The sequence below is a fragment of the Gossypium hirsutum genome, chromosome A13 (assembly GCF_007990345.1).
Source record: "Gossypium hirsutum isolate 1008001.06 chromosome A13, Gossypium_hirsutum_v2.1, whole genome shotgun sequence".
Lineage (NCBI taxonomy): Eukaryota > Viridiplantae > Streptophyta > Magnoliopsida > Malvales > Malvaceae > Gossypium > Gossypium hirsutum.
Genome location: NC_053436.1, coordinates 29,575,831 through 29,588,928, shown reverse-complemented (window position 1 = coordinate 29,588,928; position 13,098 = coordinate 29,575,831). Strand labels below are relative to the sequence as shown.

At 33.0% G+C, this 13,098-nt stretch overlaps 1 protein-coding gene across 1 annotated transcript; it reads left to right on the top strand.

Moving 5' to 3' along the window:
* The first annotated feature begins 4,420 nt into the window (after positions 1–4,420).
* Positions 4,421–6,069, top strand: LOC107893685 (UDP-arabinopyranose mutase 1). The gene is made up of 4 exons (XM_016818744.2): positions 4,421–4,814; positions 4,903–5,153; positions 5,266–5,434; positions 5,554–6,069. The coding sequence occupies exons 1-4, from the start codon at positions 4,488–4,490 to the stop codon at positions 5,902–5,904; spliced, it is 1,098 nt and encodes a 365-aa protein (XP_016674233.1). The 5' UTR covers positions 4,421–4,487; the 3' UTR covers positions 5,905–6,069.
* The last annotated feature ends 7,029 nt before the right edge of the window (positions 6,070–13,098 follow it).

The following is a 13,098-nucleotide window of genomic DNA, read 5'->3' as shown; positions in this document are numbered from 1 at the left end:
TATTATTTTGTTAATTTTGTTGAGAAATATTTATTTTGATGTTTCTTGTAACATCTCGAATTAGGGTCTAGTCGGAATAGTGGTTTCAAGACCACACGGCCCGTGTCCTAGCTCATGTCTAAAAATCTTGACATTTTGTTTCTGACGTCAGCAATCCTTAAGGGTCACATGGCCAAGGCACACACTCGTGTGCTAGGCCGTGCTCTTCACACGACTGAGACACACAGTCGTGTCTCTGCCCGTGTGTTTACTACCATGCATACTAACTTAAAATTTTTACGTGCAAGGGATACACGGCCGGACCACTCGCCCGTGGGGATGGTCGTGTGTACATAAAGTCTAGACACACGTTTGTGTGTCTACCCGTGTGGACAACATAAGGCTATTTACCAAGCCCTTTGCCACCTTGGAACACAATATAACAACAATCCACCATGCTAAGATTAACATAATATGATTTCTTAATCCATCAACTACATCTAAGGCTTCTACACATTTCATATATACTTAAGTAATCAACAAAGTATTCATTCATGAAAGAGCTTCTTGTATTCATAAAACAACTTTCAACTTTTTCCATTTTTCCATGGCCTTGTACAAAATGAATCAATTTCTAAAATAAGCCAACACATTTGGCCAATTTACACTGACACAAAACTCAAAAATCAAAGTTCTATACATGCCATAATCAAAATAAAGAGATCTAACTATACCAAGTGCTTTGATTGAGGCCTTCGACGCCTGTTGATTCACGAGCTAATTAGGCGGCACTATAAGAAAATGGAAAGAAATAGGGTAAGCAGAAAATGACATGGTTATAACTATAAGCATGAAAATAAATAAAACGACAACTTTACCGTTCATCATCATGCTTATAACACTAAAATAGGCATAAACACAACTTACTCGTCACTATCCAACATAATTCACATAGCATATACTAAGCTCACATCTCATGCATTTCATTTAGGTACCTGTATCACTCACAACATGGTTATACTTTTCTCGTTTAACTTAAACTATAACTCTCACCGTTGAACCATTTGAAATACTATCGGATAGTTACTAAGCCTCAAACATAGGGTATAATGCCAATGCCATGTCCTAGACATGGTCTTACACTGGCTCTCACGTTAAGTCGATGCCATGTCCCAAACATGGTCTTACACTGACTCTCATATATCTGTGCCGATGCCAAGTCTCAGACATGGTCTTACACTGACACATCATATAGCCGATGCATGTCCCAGACATGTCTTACACTGGCTTACATCTCGAGGCTGATGCATGTCCTAGACATGTCTTACACTAGCTATCGTCTTAATGTCGATGCCATGTCCTAGACATGGTCTTACGCTAGCTCTCATAATGTGGCCGATGCATGCCCCAGACATGTCTTACACTAGCACACAAATATCCCGAATGCCATGGCCTGAATATCCAATTTATTTCCTAAGGTTCAAAAGGGAGTCCTACTATCTCAATGTTCATCATACATAACCATTTTCACAAATAAGCAATTCATGCTATCTCAATTCAAGTACATATGTTAACAATGTAGTTGTGTTATTTACATACAACTTACCTTGGCATTCAAAATTTGGCGACTATCTCAGCTTATTCTGCTAGTTTGGCTTTTTCCCGGTCTAGGATCGGATTTTGTAATTCTTGATCCATAATTATAAAAATTCACGAATTTAATCATTTTATTAATCTAAGAACTCAAAAATTTAAAATTGGGCAAAATGACCATTTTGCCTCTAGACTTTTACAAAATGACCATTTTACCTCTAGGTCCAAAATTCGATTTTTATCACACTTTCTCACTAACCAAGCCTAGAGATTATTTTTTATACTAGAAGTAGTCCAAAATTCTCAATATTTCACACATTTATCACCTATTTTACAACTTATGCAAAATGGTCCATTTTAGGGTTTTCATGAGAAATCTCTTCACAAAAGTTGTTTATTTCACAACCATGATTCATTTTATTCCATAAAATTTTAGAAAACAACATGTCTACTATCATGGAAAAACCCTAGACCTTCAACCATTTTGCAAAATAGTCCCCTTGTTAGAAAGCTCAAGATACAAGGATCTCAAAAGTACAAAAATCATCAAGGAAAATCATCAAAATCACTTACTTGTGAAGGCTCTAAGTTACTGAAAATTTTGAAGCTTAAAAACCCCACTTTTTTTGGTATGAACGGTGGGAAGAAGATGAGAGAAAATAAAATATCATTCTCTCTTTATTAGATTTTATTTTTAACCAATTTTGTCACCAAAACCCACCTAACCTAGTCAACATGCCTCATTTTGCCCCCTATGGCCGGCCACCTCTATTTTAAGGGTCTATTTGCCCTTTAAAGGCCCCCAATTTGGGTTCTCTAACTATTTGATATGTCTATCAAGTAAAATAGAACTTTTACCCTTTATGCGATTTAATCCTTTTTCTCTATTTAAGCATGCAATCACTAAAATTAATCCAACAAAATTTTCATACTCTTATATAATCATGCCACAACACATAAAATAATATAAAAATATAATTTCTCCAACCCTGGTTTAGTGGTCCCGAAACCATTGTTCTGACTAGGCCCAAAATCGGGCTATTACAACACAGGCGTGTGATTTGACAGTGTGACGCTAATTGTGGTGATGACGTCATAAACAGAGAGTTACACAGGCTGAGGACACGGGGGTGTGTGACCACACGGCCTACCCACATGAGCGTGTGACCCTGTTTCATGAAAATTTTCTAAGTTTTCCCAAAGTTTTCTAAAGTTCTCGGTTTAGTCCCGAACCGTACCTGATGTATGTTTTGGGCCTCGTAGGCCCATATAAGGGACAATTTGCATATGTATGAATGAATTTAATTTGAATGAAATTTTGTGGCTCAGTTTTGTATGTTTGCTTATATTTAAGTTTGATAATGCCTCATACCCTATCCCAGCGTCGGACATGGGTAAGGGGTGTTACATTTCTAATATTTTTGATGTATTATATATATATATTTAAAAGTTATATAAAAATAGTATAAAAATTTATAAGGGCGGATCGAGTCAGGCCCGGGTTTTAGCATTTTTAAGTAGGCCAGGTTGAGCCCGAACCTAGCAAATGGGCCTGAATTTTTAGTTGAACCCGGCCCATGAACACCTCTAGTTGGGAGCCTTATTCATCCATTTGTCCAAATCCTTTATAATATCTTTTTTTTTTCATGATTCCTTGATGATATGGTTAATCGTTACAAACTATATATTTAATTATTTTTGAAAAGAAATTCAATTAAGTTTGGTTAATTGACACCTACATTTGATTAACAACGGTTTATCTTTTGTTTTATACAATATGTATAATTATCTATAATTTTTCCCAACCCTTAAATAGGAGGATAAAGTGTGTTTGAACATGTTCGAACCCACGTTCTTCTACACTATTAATAATGTTGATGTCAACCGAACTAATACCTAATCGAAAAAAACAATTTATTTATAATTGCTCAAATTATGGTTTTGATGCTTCACTATGTTGAAATTTGAGAATCCCTAATCATACATAATTTAGTTCTTATAGTTAAATAGTTTAAACAATTAATTATTCAAGTTAAAACACTAATTTTTAACTAAAAAATATTAATTTAATTTTTTTTATAAAAAAAATAGATTTCGAAAATTTTTAGTTTGGCATTATGAGTTGAAAAGAATGTTTTTAAGAAAAATGTTTAGCACGACATATATATATATATATATATTAACTGCACAAGCATATAGTGGAAAAAAAATAGTATCTATCTCACTTCTTTTGTATCATAATTATTTTAGATTTTACAAACAGATAACATGAATCTAATAAATAGAGTAATTTAAAAAAAAATAGTTGCCATATTTTCAACTTTTTTTTGAATCAATCGTATTTTCAACCTTATAACTGTATATCAAATAATTACATTAAAAAAATTTTAAAATATCTACCAATTAATACATTTAATATAACAGCTAAACTATGTTTCAAAAAAAATATAACAACTAAATTATGAATCAAAATTGTGGTTATGAAATAATATTTATAAAAAAAATAATATAAATAACAAATGAGGTTGGTTGGATAGTAAAGTTCATATGTTAAAAACGATAAAAGTTTAAACTGAAATCCTATTATATATATTTATATTTTTATATAAAAGATTTAAAATAACCAAAACATTTTTAAAATAAGGATAATCTAATTGGTGTAAGATTGAATTTTAACTAACTTGACATTAACTAAAATAACGTGGGTTGGAGTGGAAAATCCCTGTAAGGAAAGAAAAAAGAAAAAGGAAAGATCCCAATTCTCAATAATCAAAACCTTGAGGATCCATATAATATTTTCCCATCATTCCCATCATTTTATCCTTTATATATATAGAGAATAATCTCCTGTTGAGGCATTGAAAACTTGAAACTCCTTTAAATTCTCTGTTTCCTGTCTCTGGCTTTCTTCTTCCATGGCAACAGCTCCTTCAGCCAAACTCACACCGCTCTTGAAAGATGAGCTCGACATAGTGATCCCCACCATTCGAAACCTCGATTTCTTGGAGATGTGGAGACCCTTTTTCGAGCAATACCATTTGATTATCGTTCAAGATGGCGATCCATCCAAGAAAATCAGGGTTCCCGATGGCTTTGATTACCAACTTTATAACAGGAACGACGTTAACAGGATCTTGGGTTCCAAGGCTTCTTGCATTTCCTTCAAGGACTCTGCTTGTAGATGCTTTGGTTACCTTGTTTCCAAGAAAAAATACATCTTCACCATTGATGATGATTGTTTTGTATGTCCCTTTTCATGTTTTTCTCTGCCTATGAAATTATAACAGTTTCAGTCTTTGATTCTTTTTATTTTGTTTTTTTTATGTTTAGGTTGCCAAAGACCCATCCGGGAAGGAAATCAATGCGCTTGAGCAGCACATTAAGAACCTGTTAACACCATCCACAACCCATTTCTTTAACACACTCTATGATCCATACAGGGAAGGTGCGGACTTTGTTCGTGGTTACCCTTTCAGTCTCCGAGAAGGTGTCCCCACTGCTGTTTCCCATGGCCTGTGGCTCAACATCCCTGACTATGATGCCCCAACCCAACTTGTCAAGCCTCTTGAGAGAAATACTAGGTACATATACATTTACATATGCATAATGTTGGTTTGGACTTGATTTGCAAAAAATTGGTCTTGTATTGTATGTTAAAGAGTTATATTCATTAGTGGTTTTCTTTTGTTAAAGGTATGTTGATGCAGTGATGACAGTTCCAAAGGGAACTCTTTTCCCTATGTGTGGTATGAATCTGGCATTCGATCGGGAACTCATCGGACCGGCAATGTATTTCGGACTCATGGGTGACGGACAACCGATTGGTCGATATGACGATATGTGGGCTGGCTGGTGCATGAAGGTATTCTCTTCTGAAGCAAATCTTTGTTCCCCATCATCTCAGGGAGTATATTGGATTAGTTTAGCAATGGTAAACACACCCTTAATCACATATAATGCGAACTTGTTGTTGTATTGTAGGTTATATGTGACCATTTGGGATTGGGGGTGAAGACTGGGCTACCATACATATGGCACAGCAAAGCAAGCAACCCATTTGTGAACCTTAAAAAGGAGTACAAAGGCATATTCTGGCAAGAAAAAGCAATCCCATTCTTCCAATCAGTTTCACTTCCAAAGGAGTGCAGCAGTGTTGAAAAATGTTACCTTGCACTTGCGGGCGAGGTGAAGTCTAAGCTTGGTGAAGTGGATCCTTACTTCATAAATCTAGCTGATGCCATGGTTACTTGGATTGAAGCTTGGAATATGGTCAATTCTCCTGGAGAAAAGCCTGCATTGACTTCTTTACCCAACGCCACTTCTAAAAAGTAAAAAAGCATTTTGATTGAGCAGTACCTTTGTTATCAATTACCATCATTTATTTGTTTTTCCTTTGACCTTTTGAGACATTTTCCCCCTATATTTCATGCGTTGGGTTGTTGTTCAACAGCAATTGTTTTAGTTTTAATACAGTAAGGCATGGGATTTGATTTTGAATTTGAATCTCTCATTATTTTATCATACATTACTTTTTTGCTAATAAGGCCGGCCCCCCGCTGGTTCTGGTCATCTTTTTTTTATTATTACCACTTGCATTGCAATCTTAAAACCCTGCCTCTTTCATCAGGTAAGGCCACGTGTTCAGGACTAAAATGTAAGAATAATAGCCGGAAATTAAATTAATCCATTATTTTTAAATTTATAAAATATAAAAATGAAATAGTAAAATTTTTTATAGTTGAATTTACAACATTAAACTAAATAATTAATTATTTTAAATTACATTAAACAACAAGCGATTACAATGGGCTGGAACATTTATTTTGCCAATGATAAGTTTTGTCCAATTTCTTTTATATATATTTTGTATTGGTTGAATTTATTTTTTAATTACTCGAATTTACTTCAATCAAACATGAATTTTCCAAATATGGATTTAGAAAGCAAAAATGAGATCAGTTGGGATTTATTTTGTTCCAAAATTTTAATTATATAATATTTATAATAAAAGTAAAAAAAAATCAACCATTTTATATAATATTTCAGGTTGTTTATTTAAGGATTAAACATTTAAAATGGGAATGATTTAATCTTTATAAAAATATTTAAATAAATATTAAATATTTTAAAATATTTAAATAAGAGTTAATATTTTTGAAAGTGTTCAAATAAGAGATCCTCAAATATTTTATATTAGGTTCCAAATTATGTTCCGATTATTTTCTTTTATTTTTAAGCAATATCTGATTCAAGTATTATGTTTTTAATTCTAAACATGTCACCATTTATCTATTTTATTTTTACAAAATGGGCTGAAGTACCTGAAAAACCTTTATTTGTGCACTTCTATAAAGGTTTGGTCTTTATTTGATCATTTTAAAAAGTTTAACCTTTATATGAGCAACCTCCAAAAGCTTGAGTCTTAATTTTAATATTTACAATAAATTTTATTTTTTTCCATATAAATTAAGGTTATTTGGTATATTTTTTAAATACCGATAGTGTACATAACGGTAATTATCTTATTTATAAAAAAAATAAGGGTAATTGTTCAATATGTTATACATTGCTAATAGATTTTTTCTTTTTTGGTAAATGCTACTAGAGTTTTTAAATGCAAGTGGCAATGCATATTATTTAAAAGGTTAAAAAATGCAATAAGCATATATATTTTTCATAAATTTGGAATCTAGTTTTTATACTTTTTTTAAAGAATTTAATCTTTCTATTTAATAGATTTCAAAATTCAACTTCATTTGTTAACATTGTTAAAGTTTTTTTTTTATAGTAAGGTTTAAATATGCCAACGGTCCCTGCACTCTTTGAAATTTAAAATTAAGTCCTTATACTATAATCTTGAGACATTGAGTCCCTATACTTTTTTTTTATTTTGAAAATTTTGGTCTCTCTGTCAATTTTGCCATTAGGATGGTTGATTTGACTATTATAAAAGGTAAAATAACTCTATTAGCCCTAATTATTTATAGTTTTGTGTCAGTTTGGTCCTTACTTTTTAAATGTATATAAATAATTACCAAAAAATGTTTTAAAATTTAATTTTTTATTTTCAATAAAATATTAAAACATAAAAAATGTGAAAAATTAAAACTCTTTAAAATTTTTAAAAAATAAAAATAACTTTAAATGATTAAAAATATTTGAAAAATATAAAAATTCGAAGAATTTTTTTTAACCTTTTCATGTTTCGGGTTGTGGCTTGAGTCCAAAAAATTTTAAGTATAGGCCCATTTTGAGTTTGACCACCCAAAAAGTTCATGTCACAATACAAAAATTAAGAAAAGCATTAATTTTTTTATATTTTATAGTTAAATTTAATTTTAAATATAATTTTTATTATCTAAATTGAATTTAGATTAGCCCGACCTGACTTAGGATATTAAAAATCTTGATATTAAAAATCTTGTCCAAGTCAGACCCAAATGGGGTCGGACGGGTTGTTCAGCGCATAGACAACTTTATTAATTTACTAGACAACTTTATTAATTTACTTCATGAATGTTAATAAGGTCTCTCCAAATTTTGAGTTATTCATTTGGCCCATATTAAATCCAATTTGAACAAGTTATTATTATTATTTTCAATCAAATTAATTATATATATAAATATTTTTATGTAACTTTAATTATAAAATATATAAAATATTAATATAAAATAATTTTTAAATAATGATACAAACTCTAAATCGATTCAAATTATTTAAAATATATTTAATTCATGAATGGTAAATAATCGATTAACAATTATTTACATATAAATTAGTTGACTTAAATAATGGTACAAAAAGTCTTCTTTTGAATGGGATGGGATGGAGGATCGGTGATGGCATGAACGTCTCTATTTGGGGTGATGCTTGGGTTCCTGGAAGCAGTGAGTATAGAGTTTAGGATTTGAATGTCTATTCGAATTTGTTACTAGTGGCAAATTTAATCGATGCTAGTACAAGGAAGTGGAAAACTGAACTGATCTTTAATACCTTTTCGGTCAGTGATGCGGAATGGATTTTATGTATTCCTCTGTCCATGAATAAGCAGACAGATCACATAATCCGGCGTGGAGAGCCGACCGTGGAATACACGGTTCGTAGTGGACACAAATTGATTTTACAAGAGGGACATACTAATACACACTCTAATTACAAGCATTTTTACAAAAGAATTTGGAGCTTAGATCTACCTCCTAAGATTAAAATTACAAATTGGAGGCTTTTTCGCAACTTCTTGCCTACTTTTTGTAATCTTCACTACAGGAGACTGATGGGATCTGCTATTTGCCGGAGGTGTCATAATGGACCGGAATCCAGTGAGCATGTATTCAAGGAGTGCCCTATAGCAAAGGAAACATGGTCTACGATAGGATTTAACTGGCCTTCTCAAGAGGATAACTCAGATTTTAGTGATTGGCTTAATAACATTTTTGAGTTATTTTCTTTTAATCAGTGCAGGACGATTGCCTGTGCTTTATGGGTGCTTTGGAATACTAGGAACAGATTTATACATAAAGGTGATCTAAAGTCTGGGTCTCAAACAACAGCTTTTATTAAGAACTATATCAGAGAACTGGATGGGTTGAGTTCGAGCTTACCAACGATGCAGGTTCTTATTAGTCGATGGGATGCCCCAACGGATCCTTGGGTAAAGATCAACTTTGATGCTGATTTCAAAAAGGAATTAAAGGAGTCTTGTTCGGGTTTAGTAGCAAGGAACGCAAGGTCAGAAGTCATTTTTTCTAAAACAGTGTTTCATAAGAATATACCTTCTACTTTTGCTGCTGAAGCGATGGCGTGCCTCTAGGCAATCCATGTTGGGATACTTCAAAGGCTGCGAAAGGTAGAAGTTGAAGGCGACTCCCGAATAATTACTCGGAAACTGCAAGAGAAAGTCGATGACAGATCAAAAATCGAAGCTTTTATACAAGATTCAAAATATCTAAGTTTCGGTTTTGAGTCCTGTGTTTTTCGATTTGTATCAAGAGAGGCAAACAAAGTGGCTCATCTTATTGCTAAGGAAGGTTTACAGAAGAAGGAGACAACTTATCTGCAGAATACGCTCACTTCTGGTGTGGAAGAAGCTCTGAATGAAGATCGACGAAGGGTGGAGTCTTTGCGAGATTGATTTTAGTAGATTGCATTAGGAGAGTCTTTTGGAAGGTGAATAATGGGAGGTGAGAAAGAGAGAAACTCTTTTTTGAATTATCTGGGGAAATGATGGGCATTGTTCAGCAATTAATGGAGGTCATCATTAAAGTAACGTTTTCCTAGATGCTTTTTGATAGTTTTGAGAGATGGGTTGAATAGGAAACAACTGGCTAGTAGAAGCCTTTAGAGCTCCCCATCTTTGCCAAGCTGGATCTTTTTCATTTTATCTTGTTTTCTATTTTGGATTGGACTTTTAGGCCCGTGTTTAGTTGTTTCTGTTTTGTTTTGGTTTGGGTTTTTGGCCCGTTTGAATTGTTTTTCTGTTTCTTTTTGTACTAGGCTTGTTAGGCTTGGTCTTGTTATTTTGTTTTAATAAAGATCCAGACATTTTGCTTCAAAAAAAAATAATGGTACAAACTATAAACCGTTTCGAATTAAATTTTAATATACCATGTATTTTTTTTTCAAAATACCCTGTAAATTTTTTGTTCAAAATGCACCATGTGAAATTTTCAAGACTTAATTTATTGCCTTTGTATTTTGTCACTATGGGATTTTTTTAATATAAATTTATTTTAATATAGTATATTTTGAACAAAAATATATTAATTTAATTTGAACTGATTAAGAGTGTGACACTCCACACTCGCCTCGATCATTTAGTTCGAATGTGTAATGTCACATTACGTTAATGAAGTAACTTTTATCGACATACACATAATTTCATATAAATAAATTATACGATTACATTTTAAAACATGAAAGATCAATTAAAGATCAAGCAAGGTTAAGTATGAGCTTAGGATTCAAATCCAAAATCTTTTAACACTATTCAGCATAATGTCTCAAGATAGGGATCTTCATGTCTCGAGACATGCCATATTTTATTTTTAAAATTTATTAGCATGTCTCGAGGCAGTGAAATTCATGTCTCGAGACTAGGTTTACAGACAGGCTTCTTTTGTTTTGCTATTTTAGCTTCAGTGTTTGGATGTTTTGCTATTTTATTCACTTGTGAGGTTCATAGTGTGACATATCTTAATCCTGAGTGGATGATGGACTATGTATGTATGACTCGTATACTTTGATGTAAGTAAAAGCCCGAGTTCAAATAGATAAGGAACCAAAAATTGGTGCGTTGGGTATATGACTTCTGCACTATGTAGTAGTGGAATTCATAACTAAAGAAATAAGTAATGATATCCTCTCATTGGTATTACATGATAGATGAAAAATAAATGTGGTCATGGGTCATTTGTAATGGTTACCATGAGATAAAATAAGATCATATTAGGAGAACGAATTTATCCCAAAGAGACTAAGGATTGTTGGATCTAGTTCCTTGAGTGTAGTATATTCGTTTGTAAACTTGTAATTTTTTCAAACAGATTGGTTAATACAATAGGATCACATGTGGGAATTTTGTGGCCGATTTTTAATGTTTTACCAAGTCTTAGGTGGTTGATTTGGGTACCTCTATGGATGGTTGGGCCTTCTTCTCCTTAGTGGACGATTTGGCCTCGTATCTCCTTAACAAGCTATCAATTTTGCAGACCCAATTCTTGGGCTAGGTCAAGTGAATTTTCAAGGTCCAATAATCCTTTCATTGGGTGTCCAAAGCTGACCTTATCAAACACTCAAAATTGGCATGCACTACTAGTTTAAAAATGTCAAAGATAACTCTATTTACTAAAGGTATCACTCCCCCCAAACTTAATTTATTGCTCATCCCAAGTAATGACCCTTTATAAAGGAAAAAAACACATAACTGCAAAATACTATGCATAATTAATTCTTCGTCTAGTCATGTCTCAGTGAAATTATACTCACTTTAAATTTTGCAAATACGTAACTCAAGTACATACATCTTCTAATTTTCCTTAAGCATTATAGGGCTATAAAAAATTATGAACTAAATGTTTTCTCCTTATGAGTGTGCACTAAGTTTCCTCCAATCAATTTTTGTTTCCTTCGAATGATGCTAAGCAAACAATCCTAAAGTTTAAATTATGCCTTCAAATGTTGAACTCAATAATTCCTCTCCACTAATGTAGTAGGCACATAAATCTAAATCAATAGGTCTTTAATATAGTTGCAACGTGGCTTGGGTCATGGTAGGAAAAAGATAAAAAATTTTTAGGCTAAAACCTTAAACTCAGCTTACCTCGGACCTTCGAAATGCAATTATCCCCAAAAACACCTACTTTTTGATTTGAGTACAATGCTCTCTGTACATCTTTTCTCAACAACTAGATTTTTTTAACAACAACAGATACCTTCTTAAGCATACCTCTCTATGTATCTCAACATTTTGTACTTGTATTGAGCATCCAATATTTCTCTCTAATTCCCCCAATGTAACACCCCTTACCCATGTCTGACTCCGAGATAGGATATGAGGCATTACCAGACTTAAACATACACATACATGTAAAATCGGGCCATAAAATTTCAACCAATTCAAAAACATTCAAACACATGCATATCGTCCCTTATACAGGCCTACGAGGCCCAAAACATACATTAAGGGTGGTTCAGGACTAAACCGAGAACTTCCAGAAATTTTACAACACTTAGGAAATTTTCCATGTTTAGAGAGTCACACATCCGTATGGATTAGCTCGTCTGGTCACACATGCCCGTGTGGCTTGGGACATGCCCATGTCCTCAGCCCGTGTAACTTTCTGTTTATGACGTCAGCAACGAAATGGGGTCACACGGCCAAGTCACACTCCCGTGTGCTAAGGCCGTGTTCCCCACATGGCTGAGAGACATGGCCGTGTCTCTGCCCGTGTGGCCAACACTTAGGCTATTTTCCAAGCCTTGGTCAAGCATAAACCGTTACACATTTATACAACATCAAGGACATATAACATGGCCTCCATTTAATGATTAAACATATTCATTAAGGCCACAAACATATCATTTACATGTCATGATTCATGTGTTTTACACACTCATTTAGCCTTGTCTATTATGATATCACTTATACTTTTATATCATGGTTACCATCATACAAAAAGATTTCAACTTAATCATCAAACATTCATATTCAAGGCTAGCTCATAACTTTATAAAATACCAACATATTTCACATGCGTAGAATAACATGCTTGCCTAAGACATTGCACACCATATCAAGTCACATGCTAACATCACATGAAACTTTTAAGCTTGTGCGTGCACATATAATAGGGTTACAAGCCAATAATTAATATAAGCCATGTCTCATGGCTATATACAATTGAATCATTATAAGCCAATACATTTGGCCAAATCATGAAACATATATATCAAAAGACTAAGTCTCTATACATGCCACTCACTTGAAAATACTTAAGGTTTATTAATACCCCAAATTGATAATTTGA

Coding starts and splice junctions, on each gene's coding strand:
- LOC107893685 (XM_016818744.2), top strand. CDS start 4,488: ATGGCAACAGCTCCTTCAGCCAAACTCACACCGCTCTTGAAAGATGAG. Junction 5,154..5,265: donor CCTCTTGAGAGAAATACTAG/GTACATATACAT, acceptor CTTTTGTTAAAG/GTATGTTGATGCAGTGATGA. Junction 5,435..5,553: donor GGGCTGGCTGGTGCATGAAG/GTATTCTCTTCT, acceptor GTTGTATTGTAG/GTTATATGTGACCATTTGGG.